This window comes from Oryctolagus cuniculus, chromosome 6, assembly GCF_964237555.1.
Source record: "Oryctolagus cuniculus chromosome 6, mOryCun1.1, whole genome shotgun sequence".
Classification (NCBI taxonomy): Eukaryota; Metazoa; Chordata; class Mammalia; order Lagomorpha; family Leporidae; genus Oryctolagus; species Oryctolagus cuniculus.
The window spans coordinates 86,119,697-86,141,746 of NC_091437.1; the positions used below are offsets into that span (position 1 = coordinate 86,119,697).

General features: G+C 43.4%; 1 protein-coding gene across 7 annotated transcripts in view; it reads left to right on the top strand.

Moving 5' to 3' along the window:
- The first annotated feature begins 741 nt into the window (after window positions 1-741).
- Window positions 742-22,050, top strand: part of CHD7 (chromodomain helicase DNA binding protein 7) — a 130,670-nt gene continuing 109,361 nt past the window's right edge. For 6 of the 7 annotated variants that reach the window (XM_051843757.2, XM_051843760.2, XM_051843758.2 and 3 more), the window contains exon 1: window positions 742-2,583. In XM_051843757.2, coding sequence (XP_051699717.2) covers window positions 916-2,583 — 1,668 coding nt within the window. In that variant the 5' untranslated portion in view covers window positions 742-915. The remainder of the gene's footprint in view (window positions 2,584-22,050) is intronic. The other variant, XM_017341323.3, reaches the window with a different exon arrangement.

The following is a 22,050-nucleotide window of genomic DNA, read 5'->3' on the forward strand; positions in this document are numbered from 1 at the left end:
GAAATTGGTCCTCTTGGAGAATGAAAGCTTTTCTTTTGGTCTCTTTCTGAATCTTGTATATTTCTGCCATTAAGCATAATGAAATTATGAATTTATTATACTGTCCTCAAGCTTGCTTTTCGCCTTCATTATGGGGCACGTCCTTGTTGGATGCCTCTGCTGCTGTTATGTGGTTCTATGTGGGCTGTAAATATCTAATTTGTGCGAAATGACTGATTTTGGTATTTATATAATCCTCTAGTCAATTTAACTAAGTTGAGCTTTTCACAGCCCTTGGTGCGCTGCTGCTCATCTGATTACACTGCTCAGGGGAATAAGGTTAAGGGCGGGCTGTTGGTAACCAGAGCATTTCCAGGGCTTTAGTTCAGCAGATGGGCTGCTTGGCTATATTCATACATCTGCTTGCCTGCTGTGGCAGCTGCTGCTGCTTCGTGTTGTGTTCTTTTGTTCTGTTCCATCCAAGAATGGAACGCTAGGAAGTGTAGTGAATGGATTAATTTAAGGTTAAGGTTAGTGTTTTGCTTGCTTTCTAAGTAACAGATCATAATAATGCTTCTGGTAGAAGTTAATGAGTTTCTCTTAAAGTGAACTAGATTTATAAAATACAGCTCAGCAAGGGGGCTAGATTAGTATTGTTGATGGAAACCAAATTCAAATGTGTAAAATACTGGCCATTTTTATCATTTGTTCCTAATTCTTTGTTTTCTTCCTTCCTCCTCCCCTCCTCCCACTCCCTTCTAGGACCTATATCCAGACTTTGCCTGACACTGCAGGGTCCAAGAGAATTAAAGAAATATGGAATGACATGAAGAAGATTAGTTAAGGATTAAAGGCTTTGAGGACAAACACCTCAGTGAAGTGAAGCACAGACAAGCTCCCAAGCTGTAGTTTGGAAGAGCCGTGTGTTGGAAGAAGATGGCGGATCCAGGAATGATGAGTCTTTTTGGCGAGGATGGGAATATTTTCAGTGAAGGCCTTGAAGGCCTTGGAGAATGTGGCTACCCGGAAAATCCAGTAAATCCCATGGGTCAGCAAATGCCGATAGACCAAGGCTTTGCCTCTTTACAGCCATCCCTTCATCACCCCTCCACTAATCAGAATCAAACAAAGTTGACCCATTTTGATCACTATAATCAGTACGAACAACAAAAGATGCATCTGATGGATCAGCCTAACAGAATGATGAGCAATGCCCCTGGGAACGGACTGGCGTCTCCACACTCGCAGTACCACACCCCTGCCGTTCCTCAGGTGCCCCATGGTGGCAGTGGCGGCGGTCAGATGGGAGTCTACCCTGGCATGCAGAATGAAAGGCACGGGCAGTCTTTTGTGGACAGTGGCTCCATGTGGGGTCCCCGGGCTGTTCAGGTACCAGACCAGATCCGAGCCCCCTACCAGCAGCAGCCGCAGCCGCAGCCACAGCCGCCACAGCCGGCTCCGTCGGGGCCCCCTGCACAGGGCCACCCTCAGCACATGCAGCAGATGGGCAGCTATCTGGCACGTGGGGATTTTTCCATGCAGCAGCATGGGCAGCCACAGCAGAGGATGAGCCAGTTTTCCCAAGGTCAAGAGGGCCTCAATCAGGGAAATCCTTTCATTGCCACCTCAGGACCTGGCCACTTGTCCCACGTGCCCCAGCAGAGTCCCAGCTTGGCACCTTCTTTGCGTCACTCGGTGCAGCAGTTCCATCATCACCCCCCTACTGCTCTCCATGGAGAATCCGTTGCCCACAGTCCCAGATTCTCCCCGAATCCTCCTCAACAAGGGGCTGTTAGGCCACAAACCCTTAACTTTAGTTCTCGGAGCCAGACAGTCCCCTCTCCTACTATAAACAACTCAGGGCAGTATTCTCGATATCCTTACAGTAACCTAAATCAGGGATTAGTTAACAATACAGGGATGAATCAAAATTTAGGCCTTACAAATAATACTCCAATGAATCAGTCCGTACCTAGATACCCCAATGCTGTAGGATTCCCATCAAACAGTGGTCAAGGACTAATGCACCAGCAGCCCATCCACCCCAGTGGCTCACTTAACCAAATGAACACACAAACTATGCATCCTTCACAGCCTCAGGGAACTTATGCCTCTCCACCTCCCATGTCACCCATGAAAGCAATGAGTAATCCAGCAGGCACTCCTCCTCCGCAAGTCAGGCCCGGAAGTGCTGGGATACCAATGGAAGTTGGCAGTTATCCAAATATGCCCCACCCTCAACCGTCTCACCAGCCCCCTGGTGCCATGGGAATCGGACAGAGGAATATGGGCCCCAGAAACATGCAGCAGTCTCGTTCGTTTATGGGCATGTCCTCGGCACCGAGGGAGTTGGCCGGGCACATGAGACCAAATGGTTGTCCTGGTGTTGGCCTTGCAGATCCACAAGCAATCCAGGAACGACTGATACCTGGCCAACAACATCCTGGTCAGCAGCCGTCTTTTCAGCAGTTGCCCACCTGTCCTCCGCTGCAGCCCCACCCAGGCTTGCACCACCAGTCTTCACCCCCTCACCCTCATCACCAGCCTTGGGCACAGCTCCACCCGTCACCCCAGAACACCCCGCAGAAAGTGCCTGTGCATCAGGTAAGGGGACGCGGAGCCTGCCCTCATTGTAGTGTGAAAATGCAGCATGGTTAACTTGTCTAATAGAATTTCCTTGAACCTTCATGAAAAGCTTTTTCGTTGTGTGTGTCTAAATTTTTATTTTGTAGGCTGCCTCGGGATCTTATTTTTTCTCCCCTGTTAGTCCCTTTATTTATATTCACTCACTTATTGGCCTATGCATTTATTCATTCATTCAATCTAGAATTCTTGAATTCTCCTTTCCCAGGAGTTGTGCTAGATGGCTAAGAATGTCTAGATCACTGAGACCGGGTCCCTGTCCACAGGGAGATGAACTGTAGATTCAGAATACTCACCAGAAAAAGGGTTTTGTGTTCTTCTTTTTCTTGTTTCTCCTCCTACGTACCTTCTTTTAAAACTACACTGCAACTTGGTTTCCAGCAAAGTGTTATGTGTTTGTGGTAGTCTGCCCTATCTCTCCTTTCATATTATGATTTTTTTCCCTTGGGGAGTTGCAGCATGTGTACTTATGTAATATTTTATCATCTGTTGAATGTTTGAATTATGAAGTATGAATTTAAGTTGCAGACCATAGAAAATCTCTATAAATGGTAATCCCTAGAAGGTATTTGATCTCGAAAGGATCTGGATACATACATAATATTGAAGAACCTTTTTTTTTTTTAAATCTGAGCTTTGTTATTCTGCAAAACTTACAAGAGAACAGATTTAAGTTTTAAACTCTGGTGTTCACAAAGACATCAAATTTTGCTGTTTATGCCTCAGGTATACGAAAAATAAATTAATATTCATGTGTACAGGTTATTCTGAGAGCTGTTCAAAAATATGTATTGATCATCTGCTAGGATTGTACCTTTGGTTTTGGAGGGAACAGGAAGTGATTTTAGAGCTGTAAGGCATAGTGCTTGCTCTTTGAAAATTAAAAAAAAAATTTTTTTTGAGAGAGACAGATGGAGCTCCCATCCATGGGTTCCTTCCTCCAGAGGCCTACAACAGCAGGAGCTGGTCCAGGCCAAAGCCCAGAACTGAAAATTCAACCCAGGTCTCCCATGTGGGTGATAGAGACCCAACTATTTGAATCATCACCTGCTGCCTACCACAGTCTACATTAGCAGGAAGCTGGAATTGAGACTGGATCCAGGACTTGAACCCAGCCATCCTAACTGGTGTTTTAACTGCTAGACCAAACATCTGTTCCATACTGCTTGATCTTCATGAACATATAAGCAGCTTGGGAATCATGACCTATGTTGTACAAATACAAAGCAGACCACTGCTGGCGCCCCAGCTCACTAGGCTAATCCTCCGCCTGTGGTGCTGGCACCCCGGGTTCTAGTCCTTGTTGGGGTGCTGGATTCTGTCCTGGTTGCTCCTCTTCCAGTCCAGTTCTCTGCTGTGGCCCAGTAAGGCAGTGGAGGATGGCCCAAGTGCTTGAGCCCTGTACCCGCATGGGAGACCAGGAGGAAGCACCTGACTCCTGGCTTTGGATCGGCGCAGTGTGCCTGCCGTAGTGGCCATTTGGGGAGTGAACCAACAGAAGGAAAACCTTTCTCGCCAGCGCCATGGCTCACTAGGCTAATCCTCCACCTTGCAGCGCCGGCACACCGGGTTCTAGTCCCGGTCGGGGCGCCGGATTCTGTCCTGGTTGCCCCTCTTCCAGGCCAGCTCTCTGCTGTGGCCAGGGAGTGCAGTGGAGGATGGCCCAGGTGCTTGGGCCCTGCACCCCATGGGAGACCAGGATAAGTACCTGGCTCCTGCCATCGGATCAGCGCGGTGTGCCGGCCGCAGCGCGCCATCCGTGGCGGCCATTGGAGGGTGAACCAATGGCAAAGGAAGACCTTTCTCTCTGTCTCTCTCACTGTCCACTCTGCCTGTCAAAAAAATTTAAAAAAAAATAAAAAGAAAAAAAAGCAAACCTTTCTCTCTGTCTTTCTCTCTCTCTCTAACTCTGCCTGTCAAAAAAAAAAAAAAAAAAAAGGGCAGACAAAGCAGACTGGAAGAGTACACATGATTGTGAGTGAGGGTGCTTAGGATTTTGCTAGGAATTACCCAGAGAGAGCGATTCTGGGGAGACATTTCAGGTGTTTTACTTGATTTTTCTAAACAAGGGCACTGGAAGTTGCACAGAAAAGACATGGGAAACAGGCTTCCGGCTGGAAAGTATTGGTCAGGACCAGACGTTGGAGTCTCGAATTCTATTAGACAGTTCACAGAGGGTGGGTTGTGGAGCCAAAGAAGTATGACGTGTGAACCTGTCCTCCACGATGGTGAGGACAGTTTGGACCTGGGATCCACTACTGGGAGAAGGGATGGAAATGGTGTGATGGTAAAAGTCAGGAAGCGAAGCTCCGAGGGCATCTCAGTGGAGTCATTTAGTGCAGAGATTCTGAGGTTTCAGTCTCACCTGGCCCTGGTGGGTGGAGGTCGGATGTCAGGACATGTGGATGTTGGGAGATGCACCCTTAGCTTTAGGGCACGCTTGGTGATTCCCAGAGAGCTCTGAAGTCAGCTAAAGGTGCTGCCAGGGCCCAGGCCAGATCTGTACTGTCTAGGAGAGAAGCGGAGCACATGTTTTGGTTCCTGGGAATGGCTTCTGGGACATGTGGCCTAGACCATCCATGGAGCTCGCTAAGGATGGTGAGAAAGACGTAGAGGCAGGCCGACTGCACGGGGGCAGGAGAGAATGGCATGGGCCCGTGGGGGTGCCATGCCATTTCTTTTATGTTCACCTCAGGGCCCAATGCCCTTCCTCAGAATGGACTAAGAGTGGTGGTCCCTGAAGAAAATGTGACTGTTTCCGGGAATTTCTTTTCTTGTATTCCCTGGCAGTTTCCTTACAAGGAAGGGATTTTCAGAGCAGTAGTTCCTCAGGGTGCTCGTTCCAGCACCATCTCTCCTTCTTTGGAGGGCAAGTGCTGTGTGGAGTCAAGTGTTGTTTGCAGCCAGACCCCATTGCTGTCCTCAGGCCTCCCTGGGTGTGGGTGCTGATACCTCCACCGCCCTTCTGCAGGATGGGTGTGAACTTGCTGGTGTCTGTCCGCGGCCCCGGATGCTGGGGGCTTGGTGCGTGTTGCACCCTGAGTCAGGTCCTGGAGACCCTGAACACGCATTGGTCTCCTCTTGGAGTCAGTGGAGGAACTGGTAAAGGGGTGTAGACAAGGACACTTGAGGAATTTTCTTTGTAAGTACAGTTAGATTTTCTGTCCTGTTCATGGTGTTTGCCTTCCTATTCTGGCTTAACTTTGCATCCTCTCCAATTCTGAAGCTTTGGAAATAGTACTAGGAAGAGCATAGACTTGGAACACAGAAAGGTGTTGGAATCCCAGCTCTATTAGCTTAGTGATCTCAGCCGAGTAGTTTGAGCTTTTCTTCAGCAAATTGGGAAGAATAGTAGCCATCTCAAAGGGTGCTGCAACTGAGTGGAGTGATGTGCTCCGTGTGCCTACAGTGGTGTCCAGTCTCTGGTATATATGTTCATTTTCCTCTGGGTTTTAGTTTCCTATTTGAATCGCAAACAATGCTTTATAATCATTTCATATGTGGATGCGATGCAACATTAGTTTTGTTTCTAAAGAATAGACTAAAGATGAAATATAAACTTAGTTATAAAATGATAAATTTGATTTGTGCAAATTTGTGATTTGTCCCTTTTAGCCCATGTTGCCAGGTATGAGGAGGAGAGTAACGCAGGTGATTCATAATGCCAACACATAGCCCTCAAACCCCTCTGTCCTTCTGAATGACTCATGTTCTTCCCTAGCAGATATATCTGCCCAATGATATCTTGCCTTTGTGCTATTAAAATTATCTTGCATTTGCTCTATGATAGAATGGTGGTTTCAAACTGTGCTGACTAGCAGGGAAACTGCTAGAGTAGGTTGAAATACCCGTGTAATTTGCTCAGTGGATTGTCACATTCAGATAGGCTTGTTGACTTTTATTTTCTTGATTTTTTTTCACTTTAAAAAAAATAGAAGACATGGGACAACGCTGTTGTGCAGCAAGTTAAAGCCCTGGCCCTCAGTGCTAACATCTCATATGGGCACCGGTTAAATCTCTGCTGCTCCACTTCTGATCCAGCTCCCTCTAATGCACTTGGGAAAGCAGTGGAGGGTGGCCCAATTCCTTGGGTCCCTGTACCCATGTGGGAGACCCAAAAGAAGCTCTTGGCTTCGGATCAGCTCAGTTCTGCTCCGGCCTCTGTAGTCATTTGGGGAGTGAACCAGCAGGTGGAAGACCTCTCTGTCTTTACCTCTCTCTGTAATTTTCAAATAAATAAAACCTTAAAAAATAAGACATGCTGTTTAAGTGTTTCATGGGTTCAGAAAAGATATTTTCTAAATTATGAAGCATGTGTATTTTAAAGATAAGCTTGACTTTTTTAAAAATTAAGAATTTATTTTTACTTAGAGAGAGATCTTATATCTGTTGGCATGTTCCCCAAATTCCTGCAGCAGCAAGGGCTGGACGAGGCCCAAGCCAGGAGTTTAGAATTCCATCAAGGTTTCTCTCCTGCGTGGCAGGGACCTTACTACTTGAGTCATCATCTGCTGCCTTCTCAGGACCTACACTAGCAGGAAGCTTGATTGGAAGCAGAGTGGCTGAGATACAAGCCAGGCACTCTGATACGGGATGCTTGTGTCCGAAGTGGAGCCCTCACCACCATGCCAGATGCCTTTCCTGGTGAGTTTATATTGAAGAGTCAACAAAGAAAAATATTAGACCTAAGAAGCCAAAGTTCATTGCATCAAGGCATGCAAAATTGTTATTTTGGCTTGTGGACATAGTTGTTAATGGAAGCTATAAATTTTGATGGATGAGATTTACAGAGAAGGAAAAGCTCTAGTTTATACTTCTTTTTCAATAGCTGATTAGAACAGTGGTTCTCAAACCTGTTCATCTCAGATCCCGTGAACTCTTAAAAAGTATTGAATGGCCAGTACCGCGGCTCACTAGGCTAATCCTCCACCTGCGGTGCCGGCACCCCAGGTTCTAGTCCTGGTTGGGGCGCTGAATTCTGTCCCGGTTGCTCCTCTTCCAGTCCAGCTCTCTGCTGTGGCCCGGGAAGGCAGTGGAGGATGGCCCAAGTGCTTGGGCCCTGCACTGGCATGGGAGACCAGGAGGAAGCACCTGACTCCTGGCTTCGGATCGACACAGCACACCGGCCATAGTGGCCATTTTGGGGGTGAACCAACGGAAAAGGAAGACCTTTCTCTCTGTCTCTGTCTCTCTCTCTCACTATCTAACTCTGCCTGTCAGAAAAAAAAAATTATTGAAGATTCCAAATAACTTGTGTTTATGTGGGTTATATGTGTTGATATTTACTGCCTCAGAATTTTCTTTTCTTTTAAAGATTTATTTATTTGAAAAGTAGAGATAGGAGAGAGAAGAGGGTGGTTTCTATCTGCTGGTTTACCCCCAAATGGCTGCAATGGCTGGGGCTTCACCAGGCTGAAGCCAGGAACTTCTGGGTCTCCCGCATGGGTGCAGGGGCCCAAGTAGTTGGGCCATCTTCTGTTGCTTTCCCAGGCACATTAGCAGGGAGCTAGGATTGAGAATGAAGCAGACAGGACTCAAACTAGTGCCCACATGGGATGCCGGCACTGCAGACAGAGGCTTAGCCTTCTGTGCTACAGCGCTGGCTCCATGTCTCAGAAATTTAAACTGAGGAAACTTTAAAATATTAACTAATTAAACACTTAAAATTGTAAATTGCTATGTGTTAATATAAAAATACTTGTTAAATGAAAAACAACTTTCCTAAAGCAAAAACTTGGTGGCATTGTCCTTTTTTAAAAAAAAATAATTAATTTTTTAAGGAATAAAAATTTCATTTGTACAACTTTAGGTGTCGTTTGCTTGCTCAAACATTAGATTCTCACATCTACTTCAGAATGCAGTCTGTGTACAAGTCACGAACCTCTGGAAGTGTCGGCTGTCTATTCAGAGAGAGTGAGCATGAAAGGCAAATAGCATGTCAGTATCATGCAGGAACACTTGTGACCTCACAGACCCTCCAGGATCCTAGGTTTAGGCTTTTGAATGGAAACACTGCACTAACTGATTGACTGTGGGCAAGGCACTTAACCTCAGAGCCTCCATTTCATTGTCTCTAAAGTGAGGGTTCATATAAATTCCTGGCTGAGGGCATAGTGAGAGTAGCAATAGCATCTTTCAAGTATTTAACTTGGTTGGGACTCAGATCATTATCATGCAGCAAGGGTTCCAGACATTTTGTTGCAAAGCTTTAAACATAACACTTCACCGTCATATCATAGTTGTTTGACTTTATTTTCTTGGTTTCTGGAAACATTTATCAGATATTGGAGTTCCCTGTGACTCGTGCTCGGGCTGGGGGAGTCAGGTGCAGGTGAGGGTGTCATGTGAAGAGCACACAGTAGAAACCATCACTGGGTGACCCCGTCTTTAGGTAGGGTAGGTGGGGCTGGGAAATGGGAGGGCTTGGATGGGGGGAGGTGATAGCTTTGCTGAGATGTGAAGGATGGGAAAAGTGGGAGGGGATAGAGTTTAAGGCTTAGGAAACAGTGATTGCAAAGATGAGATATTCCCTTGGGCCTTGAATATCTCTGTGTTACTGGAATGTAGAAGCTTGGTGTGGGAGACAGGGAGCTCACGATCCTGTGCTCCTGTCTTTGGGGTGCACTAGAAGAATCAGTGGTGTTATTTTTTCAGTGCGGTGTCTTTCCACAGTATCTTCTTAACATTGTGGTTTTGTTTTGTTTTTTAAAGATTTATTTATTTATTTATTTATTTGAAAGTCAGAGTTACACAGAGAGAGGAGAGACAGAGAAAGAGAGAGAGAGAGAGAGAGAGAGAGAGAGAGGTCTTCCATCCGCTGGTTCATTCCCCAGATGGCCGTGAAGGCCTGAACTGTGCCGATCCAAAGCCAGGAGCTTCTTCCGGGTATCCCACACGGGTGCAGTGGCCCTAGAAATTGTGTCATCTTCTTCTGCTATCCCAGGCATTGCAGAGAGCTGGATTGGAAGTGAAGCAGCCAGGTCTCGAACTGGCGCTCATATAGGATGCCAGTGCTTCAGGCCAGGGCATTAACCCACTGCGCCACTGCACCGGTCCCTTAACATCTTTTAAAAATAGCTTTTCTGTGGAAACCCTTTCCAAGAAAACTTCGAGTAGAGTTGATCCTGCACTGAGGTTCACTGTTTAACCAGTACATACAAAATTCCAGACATGAGCAGAGTAATTGACAGTGACTAAGTGAATTTATGGAAAATGGTGGCCATGCATCTCAAGCATCAGGTATGCAAGTTGTGATCAGAAACAGAGAAAAATGTCTTGTCAGTGGAAACTACATGTATCCTATCATTGTTACCTCCCTTTATTTTTTTTTTTAATAAGATTTATGAATTTTTTGAAAGGCAGAGTTAGAGGGAGAGAGAAAAAGAGAGAGAGAGAGAGAGATCTTCCATCTATTGATTGACTCCTCAAATGGCCACAACGGCTAGGAGTGGGCCAGGTTGGAGCCAGGAGCTTCATCTTGGTCTCCCACATGGATGCAGGAGCTCAAGTACCCAGGCCATCTGCCTCTGCTTTCCCAGGTGCATTGGCAGGGGCCTGGATCCAAAGTAGAGCAGCTGGGACTCCAACTGATGCCCATGTAGAATGCTGGCATCCCAGGAGGTGGCTTAACCTCCTGTGGCCCAGCACTGGCCCCTTATTGCTACCTTTGACATCACTCATACTTCTACATTCCTGAAGTTGTTTTTGGGAGATGGGGAAGCAATAGGGAACCAATGTTTCTCTAAAGAGAAACCAGGTTTCACCTGAAACGTTGGAGGCTTTTCCATGTGCACTCTCCTTTAGAAAGCAGGAATCCTAGTTTGACCTCTTTGGAGTGGGTTGCCCCTCTTTTGCTAACAGAGGGAAGGCAGAGGAAATCTGAATTTTCCCTTTGTGCTGCTGGCTGTGGATGTTTCTTCCCAACACCTCTGGGTACCCAGGCCATCTAGCCTTTTTTTTTTTTTTTTTTTTTAATTTGATAGAGTTAGACAGTGAGAGAGAGACAGAAAGGTCTTCCTTCCATTGGTTCACCCCCAAAATGGCCACTATGCCGATCTGAAGCCAGGAGCCAGGTGCTTCTCCTGGTCTCCCATGCGGGTACAGGAACCCAAGCACTTGGGCCATCCTCTGCTGCCTTCCCGGGCCACAGCAGAGAGCTGGACTGGAAGAGGAGCAACCGGGACTAGAAGAACCCAGCGCCCATATGGGATGTTGGCACTGCAGGCGGAGGATTAACCTAGTGAGCCATGGTGCGGGCCCCCGGCCATCTAGCTTTTAGAGTGCTCTGTTTCCCCGTGAGTCAGTCACTCCTTCAGCATTGATGGAGACTTTGCAATATTTCTTCTGACCACCTCAGTTTGTGTATACCGCACCTTAGTGAATAACCTCCTTGCATTTTCCTTCAACATAGCTCATTTATCCACAAGGTCAGAAATTTTGTGGGTTAAAGTAGAAAATATTAAGTGTAGAATTAAAATAGAGGGGAAAACTGTGTCCTTTTACCCCAGGGTCTGAAAGCATGAATGAGCTGCACAATAGCCTTGACTCTTAAATGGCTTTTCTTTTGTAAGAGTGTTGTTTTCTGTAACTGCCAGGGATATTGTAGGTAACAAGAATTGAGGATTTTCCAGGTGCATTAGCATGGAGCTGGTTGGGAAGTAGAGCAGCCATGGCAGGAATGAGAGCCCGCATGGGATGCCAGCTTCACAGATGGGGGCCTAACCACAACACCAGCCCTGAGAATTTAGTTTTTGCTTTACCTTTGGAGCCTGGATATCAGGCCTCTTCTAGGTGTTCCAATAGCCAGTTGAGTTTTCCTGACTTGTAAGAGGTCATGTTTTCTTATTTTTACACCTTCCATTTTTTAAAATTTATTTGAAGCACCCCCACCCCCACCCCTGGCCCAGCTCTCATCTGCTGGTTCACTTCCCAAATGCTGCAACATCTTGGGGTGAGCCAACCCGGGTCTGGAACTGGAAACTCAGTCTCAGCCTGCTGTGTGGGTGGCAGGGAATCAAGTATGTGAGTCATCACCTAGAGGCAGATCTGGAGCTGGGACTAGACCCAGGCCCTCTGCTAGGAGATGTAGCCATCTTAACTGCTAGGCCAAACACCTACCTAAGAAGCCACTCTTTCTTATTTATTTATTTATTTATTTTCATTTTATTTGAAAGGCAGAGAGACAGAGAGAGGGAGGGAGGGAGGGAGGGAAGGAGAGAGAGAGAGAGAGAGAGAGAGAGAGAGAGAGAGAGAGAGAGAAGGAAGCAGAGAGACAGATGTCTTCTATCTGCAGCTTCACTCTTAGCCAGGGCTGGACTGAAGCCATGAACCCAGAACTCCATCAAGGTCTCCCATACAGGTAGCAGGGACCCAAGTACCTGAGCCATCATCTTCTGCCTCCTATGCTGCACGTTAGCTGGAACTTGGATTGGAAGCAGAGTAGCTGGGACTACAGTCAGGCACTCTAGTATGGGATGTAGGCTTCCTAAGTGGCAACTTGACACATTGCTCCAAATGGCCGGCACCTAGTACCCACTTTAAATACTGTATTTTCTTTTTGTGTCTTTGCTGCCTTCATTCAACTGGATTGAAATATTTAGTGCCTATTTATGATGGAAGGTGGGGAAAAGACAATGACCCCCAACAGAAGTAGATAAGGAATTTTGTTTTTTAAGTCTTTTGGCTGTCATTTTTGGGGATATACTTACCATGTTCTAGAATAGTGCTGTCCAATTGGTATATAATAGGAACTTCAAATGCAAACTATATATGTTTTTAAAACATTTTGAGAAAAAGCTAAAACTAATTTCAGTTATATGTTTAACTCAGCATATCCAAGATATTCTTCCTTCATGTAATCAGTATAAAAAATTAATAACAAGACACTTTACAAAAGTATTGGAAATCTGGTGTGAAGTGTACTCAGTTCTGATGAGCTGTATTCTAGCTGCTCAATAGCTGCATGTGGCCGGTGGCTGCCATATTGAACAGCCCAGTGCCAAACTCTTTCCCAACAAGTGAGAGCATCAATAAACTCACACACTTATAACTAAATCTAAAATTCTTTGGTCTAATTATGACAATCATCCTTCAAGACAGGTGTTACCCACCCTCATTGAAGGCAGGGGAAGTAGCACCATGTTTCAGGTTTCATTAATAAATGTAGCATTGGAGGGTGTATGAAGGGTCTCAGTATCATTTCAGGAAAAGCTAGATTATCAAAATGAGATTTTATTTATTTATATTTCCAGGGAGGCTGACTAAATGCAGTCTAAGCTGTAGGGAGAAGTAGCATGTTTCTCTGACATTTCAGTGGCTTACCGCCATTTTCCAGATTTTAGTTGGAAATAGTGTTTCTTACCTTGAGTAGTTCATTCTTCCCCCCACTCAGAACCTCTCTGTACCTCTCTGTCTCTAGTCCAACTGTTTGTTTCTTCATGCAGTTGGTTCTGCAAGGAAGAGGAAGGGAGAAAGCCTTCCTTTTTATATCATGCAGGGCTCCCTTCACTTTTTTTCTTCCTTGCCGCTTTTTTCTTCCTCACTTTATCACTCATTCAGAAAGGCGGTCTGTGGCACTGCAGAGCCTTAGTTGGCTGAAGAAAGATAATTGGGAAATGGGTTAGGGGAACAATTAGGGAAAAGGCATTGCTAGAACTAATCTGGACAATTTACTTTAGTCTTGACATCTTAATGTTATTCTCCATTCTCTGTGGTTACCGCTGTAAATCTACCGATAAACTTTAAGTAACCACAGAAAGATGGGCTTCATTTTTCTTTTGTTGCTGAACTTGTACTTGTGCCTTGTAAAACTTTAGTAGGTGACAGTGTGTCACTAGAGTGAGGTTTTCTTTTATTTTTTTCTTCCCTTAGTGTTAAAAAAAAATAGAACAACTCGCCCTACACCACAGATAGACAGCCTTCTTGGGAATCTAAACAAATAAAATCTTACTTAGATAGTCTGTCTTTTCCATACCCTAGCAGTAGTAGTAGAGAATTTTTTTTTTCTTTTTTACAGGCAGAATGGACAGCGAGAGAGAGACAGAGAGAAAGGTCTTCCATTTTTGCCGTTGGTTCACACTCCAATGGCTGCTACTGCCGGCGCACCACACTGATCCGAAGGCAGGAGCCAGGTGCTACTCCTGGTCTCCCATGGGGTGCAGGGCCCAAGCACTTGGGCCAGCCTCCACTGCACTCCCGGGCCACAGCAGAGAGCTGGCCTGGAAGAGGGGCAACCAGGACAGAATCCGGCGCCCCGACCGGGACTAGAACCCGGTGTGCTGGCGCCACTAGGCGGAGGATTAGCCTATTGAGCCGCAGCGCCGGCCTAGTAGTAGGGAATTTAAGGGAGGTTGGCAAAATGCCAAAGGATTGGCACCATTTTAAAAAAGTCAACATAGACACAGGAACACTCATCTCTTGCTTGTTTTGCTCTTGGCCAGTTTCCAGGACGGGAGTGGTGGTCAGGTAAGGCTGCCAGGCGTTTCCTTACCTCTTTAACCATCACATAGGCAGTTATTTGAAGGAAACATGGCTTTTTGATGCTCCTTACTGAAGAGCGTAATATTTCTGATCTGCTTTAAGGTGTATTTGACCTGTTCTCCACTGCCTCCTGTGTCTAATTTAATTCCAAATAATTCTCTACGTTAAGTTTCAGGAGAATTTCTGGAGTTGAACCTTAATTCTGTGAAAGCAAAAATAATTATCTCAAGGTGTGGTTACCTCTAGCAAGAGTTGTTTAACCCAAGAGCTCTTTGGTTTTGTTTGTTTTGGTGATGATTTTAAGATTTGAGTATCAAGGAGGTACAAGTAGTGATGCGGGGAAACTTTGTTGAGGGTTCTTCAATTGGCAGGTGTTTTCACTTCACTGTCCCCTTCCTAGCTCATCATAGGCTGGCTGGAGCACTTCTGACATTAACATTTGGTGGGCTGTGAAGTCTCTAGCCAGCTGCTGCTCAGTGTAAAGGGTTGGGAGGTTGCAGGGTGCATTTTCCTGCTAGTGAATAGGCAAGGAACTTTATCCTTTCTCTGAAACTGGTTTTTGAAGTCACATATCTGAATGTGCTCTTTGATGCAGGGGGAGTGTAGACTTAAAATTCTTATTGAATATAGGAATCTTTGAAGTTAAAGTTCAGTTGTTAGATCATGTTTCTTGATGGACCCTTACAGCCTGAACATTCTCTTTATGTATGTATGTGTGCATACGTAATTATGGAATGATTTAGAGCTATGATGTGTTTGTTTCCACTGTTAATTTTAAGAAAACCTCTGAATGCCAGTCAGCCAGTAGAAAGACCAAGTTTAATATTACTTTGGAGGCTGCCAGAAATGGACAATGGGGAATGAACTTGGAGAGTTTACTTTAATTTTGACATCTTAATGTTACTCCCCATTCTCTATGGCTATAGCTGTAAATCTATAGAGAATCTATATGTAACCATGAGGAGAAATGGAACTGGGGCAATAAATAAGTAGGATATGCTGACTTTGCTTTAAATTGCTCCATTACTAAGCTAACTCCATTTTTGGCTGCTCAAATACCGCAAAGATATTTCTGTGAAGGAAAGCTGTTGCAATGCATGGAACATAACTTGGGTTAAAGGAGGCAAGTCAGAGTTCTTTAGGGAACTGTTTGATGATTTAGTAAGACATTAAGTAGTCTTTCATTTTTATCAGCTGTTTCTCTGAATATCTTCCCTTTTCACTTTAAATAAATTCATCCAAACAATAGGAAATGCAGAAAATCTGGTTCTCTTTACGTCGAGGTAAGATGTCTTCACAGCTTCTGTACTCAGCATCTTACCTGACTTGACCTCTGATTCAACAAGGTGTCCCTTTTACTTGGAGACAGTTGTAGAAGACTTAACTCAAAGAATGAAATACATGTGTTTCAAAGTCTACTCTTGGAAAAGATCTGTCCTTAGAGAGCTGAGCTTAAAGCTTAGAGCTTCAATCTTTGCAAGAAAGTTGGGAGTGAACCAGCAGATGGGAGACCTTTCTTTCTGTCTCTCCCTCTGTCTGTCTGTAACTCTACTCTCAAATAAATAAATAAAATCTTAAAAAAATTGTTTACTTATGAACAAGATTCTTAAGCTAGGGGAACATTGGTGAAATTTTAAAAAAGACTAGCCATTCATCCATTAGTAGAACAAAAAGGATCAAATTATAAGATTGGTTTTAATAAGCTTCCTATATTGACTGCTTGAGATATATTAAATGCTAAAGTGGTATTTGTATTAAATATAAATGTGATTCCAAGAATAAGTAAATGGTGAAGGGCTGAGTGTCAATGTATTTCTTTCATTTAATGTTTCCTCCCTTTTTTTTTTTTTTTTTTTAAAGTTAGACAGAGTTCCAGTCCTCTAGTTCACTCCCCAAATGCCTGCAGCCGAGGCTGGGAGCTGGGATTGCAATCCAAGTCTCCCGTTGGGGTAGCAGGGACGCAACTACTTGAGCCATTACCCCCACCTCCCACTGTAGCAAGACACTGGAATCAGAAGCAGAGCCACAACTCAAACTTAGGCACTCTGCTCTGGGATGCAAGTATCCCAACTAGTAGCTTAATTGCTAGATTGCTAGGCCAAATGCCTACCCCTCATATCAGATTTTCTTTCTTTCTTTCTTTTTTTTTTTTTTTTTAAGTTTATTTTTGTCTACTTAAAGGCAAGACAACAGAGAGACATATATAGAGAGAGATCGTCCAACCATCCACTGGTTCACTCCTCAAATGCTGTTATAGGAATTGTCATCCCAAGCAGTGACTTAACCTGCTGTGCCACAGTGCTTGCACTGCTCTCCCCAAGACTCACCCTATGTCATTTTTCAAACATCTCATATGCCTGCTATTCTTATTTATTTATTTGAAAGGCAGAGGCAGAAAGAGAAGTCTTCTAGCTGCTGGTTCACTCCCCAAATGGCTGGAGCTGGGCCAATCCAGAGCCGAGAGCCAGGAGCTTCTTCTGGGTCTCCCATGCAGGTGCAGGGGCCCAAGGACTTGCTTTCTCAGGCCATATCAGAGAGCCGGATTGGAAGTGGAGCAGCTGGGACTCGAACCGCTGCCCATATGAGATGCCTGCACTGCAGGCAGCGGCTTTACCTGCTAGGCCGCAGCACTGGCCCACCCCTGATATTCTGTCTAGTGGCCGCACATTGGTTGGTTCTGTCAAGTGCTTCCCTTTACACTGGCACGAGTTGCTAGGGAACACACAAGGTAGAGTTCTGAAGACTTTGGGCTTCATACACACTGAACCCTAGTTGCATAGGGGTATTCCAATTTTTAAGTCATCTTGAATATTTTCTTAACATTCCTAAACCTTTGTTTCCTGAGAATAATAATTGTAACAATTGCACAGGATTATTATGGGAATTAAGTAAGATAATGGCAGTGAAGTTTTTAGCACAGCGTGTGGCATGCGATAAGTGCTCAATAGATGTTAAGTATTTTTATAATAACTGCTGTGACAGTGGTTGTCGAAAAGAGATTTTGGAATGCTTTCTTCTTTAATTTTCTACTCTTTAACCTATCATGAGAAAACTTTCCCTTAATTTGTAAAACAGGACATTATCAATGTTCCAAAAATCAGTTTTTCAAGTTCTCCATAAAGCAAACAAAAATTCATCATGTTTTTATTTGGGGATGGGAACAAAAATCGCTATCACATGGCTTTTGAAATGGCTCTCTAGGAAATTTGGTACAATATGTAAAATATTATTTGCTTTCTCAGTGTTTAATTTCTTCCTATTTATATCCAAGATGAAGATCATCAGTTACTTTTTAGGCACTTTAGGTGACATCCTGCTTAAAATTTGTAGGGAGAGTCCCTGGTATTCTATCTAGCATCCAAGAGGTTATATGGCTGAAAAACTGTAGATAGGTCTCTATATAGTATGTTTAGTTCAGTCACACAAACAAGTCTTTACTTTGTTAAATGTAAATTTAAATGTACAAATGTTAACCTTAAAATCAGTGATCCATTTTGCCTCCTTGTTCCCAGCACCTTCCTGTATTTTCATGGTATGCTCTGCGAAACTCTGAGATATTTGGTGCTATCCTTTGTTTAGTGAATGGTTCCAACTGAGTGGCACCAAGGGTGCAGTTTTGAACTCAGTTGATTTGGGAAGACTGTGCCACTTCGCTCTTTCTGATGTTTCTTTATCCTTAAAAAGGAACTTCTAATGTTTCAAAGTGAGACAAAATAAAAGGGATTGTTGAAGTTTTATTTAGTAGCTAAATTAAAAAGAGCTAAGAAGGCAATTTACAATTATTTTGAATTTGTGAGGTTTACTTTTTTGGAGATAACTTTTATTCATCTTAAACACCATTGCTACTTTTTAGAAACTAGAATTTAAGAGCTAGGAGAGACTGGTGTTAGAATTGAGCCTGGAGCTCAGAGTTTTGTTCTTCTGAAAAGAACACAGTTATATCTTTGCTTAATTTAAATATAAGGGAAAAGGCTCTTTCACTTATCATCTTTGCTACAGTTTTAAAACAGTATTTTAATGTATTTTTAATATTTACAAATAAATGTGTTGAAAAATGAGATTAAAAAAAGCAAATGGAAAACCTGTTACTTATTATCTGATATCCATTGGTTGTAATTTAACAAATATCATGGGTAGTGTTTTTCTATATTACTTTATTGAACTATAATCCATACATAATAATGTCTATAAAATAAAAGTAGTCCTTTATATCATAGAATGAATAGAGTGGTTACAATCCGGGCTGTCATATACTTTTACAGAATCAACGGTTTAAGAAAAGAAATGCCTTTTGACTGTACTAAAATTTGACAGAAAGTTCATATCTTTCAAGTTTTTTTTTGTTTGTTTTTTTAATTAATCAGTGAGGCAAAAAGGGAGAGCAGGAAGAGACAGACAAATGGCTAGACAGAGCAGAACTCCCACCCACTGGCTCACTCTCCAAATGCCTGCAATGCCCAGGACTGGGCCAGGCTGAAGCTGGGAGCCAGGAACTCACTCCGCACGTCCCACGTGGGTGGCAGGGACCCAACTATTGCCTCCAAATGTCTCATTAGCAGGAAGCTGGAATCAGGAGCAGAGCCAAAAAAACACAGTATAGGATGTGAACATCCCAAGCAGCATCTTAAAACACTGTGCCAACTGCCTACCCCTCAACTTTATTAAAGATAGTTTGTGTGTACTTTATTATCATGCTAATAATGAGTGTTTGTACAAAATGTATAACTTAGTACTCAGTATCTGTGAACTTTCTGTCATGATGGAAATGTTCCATATATGTCCTGCCCAGTATGGAAGCTACCAAGAACTTAATGGCTATTGAGCCTTTGAAATGGGGCTAGTGACAGAGGAACTGAAACTAGTGACTTCCCTATAGAACCACTCAGGTATAACCAAACAAGACACATTATTTAAATTATCTGAATATGAGATGTAGCACACAACTAAAACTAGAAAACGGAGTTATTTGTTATGTGGATAGCCAGTGTAACCTTTATGTTTCTACTTTTGTTCTCTTTTACCTCTTACTGCTGGGTACCTCATGTCTTTTGACCCTGCCAGACAATGAGTGGTACGTGATCCTTAGGTAATGTTGATACAACTCACTTTGTTAATTTTGAAATAAATCTTTGCTGTTTTTGTCAGCCAAATTTTAAGCACAGCACACTATTTTAAGTAATATCATCTTGTTTTTAGGCATAAATGCCATTTTTCAAAGTTGTTAATTTTAAGTCTTAGTCCCAAATGCTTCATGCAAAACAAAAAACCCTGAGTGGGTGCGTTGCATATCTGAGATAATACCCCATAGATTTTTGATCTATTCATAATGCCATGGACATACTCTTAGCCAAAAATAGTTTGACACATTCTTTAGGTCTTTAAGCATCTGAATTATTGCAGATATATTAAATGCCCCTGAAATGTTCATTTTAAAATGCTTACTATTATATTTGTGAATCTTAATAAAAAGAATCCAAAGTACCAAATTTCATATACAGTTTCTGGAGAGGATAGCCTTTCTATTTTCTCAGATGAGAGGGTTGTAGAGTGAATATTCTGTTATGGAAGCTGAGTTCCTAACTTCGTTCTTACCTGCATGGAAATTTCCCATCTTTACTGGCAGTGGGGCCAAAACATTGTAGGAAAGCCCAGGATCTCCCTTGGAAAGGAATTCAGTCTTTATTAAGTCAAGATCGCAGAGCACCTCTGTCCTATGGAATTTTCTAGTATGATCGAAATGTTCTCTGTGCTATCTACTTGAAGCCCTTGAAATGGGGCTGGTGTGACTGACCAAATTTTAATTTTATTTAATTTCATCCAACTTAAACTTAATTAGCCACACTGGGCTAGTTAATACTATATTGGATAGTATACTTCTGGAGTCATGGAGTCATAATTGACAGAGCAGAAATCTTTGAACATTTTGGTCCCTTAAAAGAATTTTGAAATACATTTTTTTAAAAAAATTATGAGTTTATTTTTCAGTTTATCTAAATACATTAAAATGCGTTTGTCTGCAGACACTCTTATTACTAAATAGGCATTTGTTTCCTGGATGAGTTGAGGTACTTTCCTGTTTGATATTTCTTACTACAATTCTATACTTTGCTTCTGGGGGCCTTCTCCTTAAGGGGCTCATGCTCCAGAGGTTTTAACACCCAATTATAATAAGGTTTGAAATGGGAGAGAGGAATTTTTCTAAGGAGAAGTGATTGTATGAAGGAAGGTGGCGGCGGGGGGGGGGGAGGGCTGGGGAGAAAAGGCAGTTAGATTTGAGTAGGGAGTTGATGTGTTCCTGTTCCTTGGAAACTCTTCATGGTTCTCCAGTGTTTCACTTCTCCTAGTTGGAAGACCAGTAGGGTGGTCAGTTACTTCTAGTGTTGATTCCTTTTTTTTTTTTTTTTAATTTTTCAACTTTTATTTAATAAATATAAATTTCAAAAGTACAACTTTTGGATTATAGCGGCTTTTCCCCCCATAAACTCCCTCCCACCCACAACCATCCCATCTCCCACTCCCTCTCCCATTCCATTCTTCATCAAGATTCATTTTCAACTATCTTTATATATAGAAGATCAACTTAGTATATATGCTAAGTAAAGATTTCAACAGTTTGCACCCACACAGATACACAAAGTGTAAAGTACTGTTTGAGTAGTAGTTTTACCGTTAATTCGCATAGTATAACACATTAAGGACAAAGATCCTACATGGAGAGTAGGTGCACAGTGATTCCCGTTGTTGATTTAACAATTGACACTCTTATTTATGATGTCAGTAATCACCTGAGACTCTTGTCATGAGCTGCCAAGACTATGGAAGCCTCTTGAGTTCACAAACTCCGATCTTATTTAGACAAGGCCATAGTCAAAGTGGAAGTTCTCTCCACCCTTCAGAGAAAGGTATCTCCTTCTTTGATGGCCCATTCTTTCCGCTGGGATCTCACTCACAGATACCTTTCATTTAGATCATTTTTTTTGTTTTGTTTTGCCACAGTGTCTTGGCCTTTCCATGCCTGTGAAACTCTCATGGGCTTTTTAGCCATATCCGAATGTCTTAAGGGCTGATTCTGAGGCCAGAGTGCTGTTTAGGACATCTGTCATTCTATGAGTCTGCTGTGTATCCTGCCTCCCATGTTGGATCATTCTCTCCTTTTTAATTCTTTCAGTTAGTATTAGCAGACATCTAGTGTTGATTCTTAATGTCTTCTGTACACCAGAATCACCAAAATGTTTTCTTTTTTAAGATGTATTCATTAACTTATTTGAAAGTCAGAATTACAGAGAGAGAGGGCGGGAAGGAGGGAGAAGGAGAAAGATCTTCCATCTGCTGGTTCACTCTCCAAATGGCCTCAACAGCCAGGGCTGGGCCAAACTGAAGCTAGGATCCAGGAACCTTCTGCAGGTCTCCCTTGTGGGTTGTGGGGCCCAAGCACTTGAGCCATCTCCTGCTGCTTTTCCAGGCACATCATCAAGGAGCTGGATAGGAAGTGGAGCAGCCAGTACCTGGAAGCTTCCATATGGGATGCTGGTGCTGCAGATGGCAGCCTAACCTACTGTGCCACAGCACTGGCCCCCACCCAAATGTTTTCTAATCAGAGATGCCCAAGTGCTGCCTTGATCCTTATTTTGAGGGTCATTATTTGACTCTGATGTGTCAACAGCTGTGAAGGGCTACTTTAGAGCACGGCTAAGACAGTTTTGGTCTGGACATCTTCAGAGCAAGTTTTACTACTAGTTGCCCAGCTTGGTGGAAAACCTTGAATAATTATTCCATGGGTTGTTTGTTTTTTAAAGATTTATTTTATTTATTTGAAATGCAGGATGATGGAGAGGAAGAGGGCAAGAGAGAGAGAGAGAGATCTTCTCCAATGGCTGCAATGTCTGGGGCTGGTCCAGGAGCCAGGAACTCAATCTAGGTCTCCCATGCGGGTACAGAGATCTAAAAACT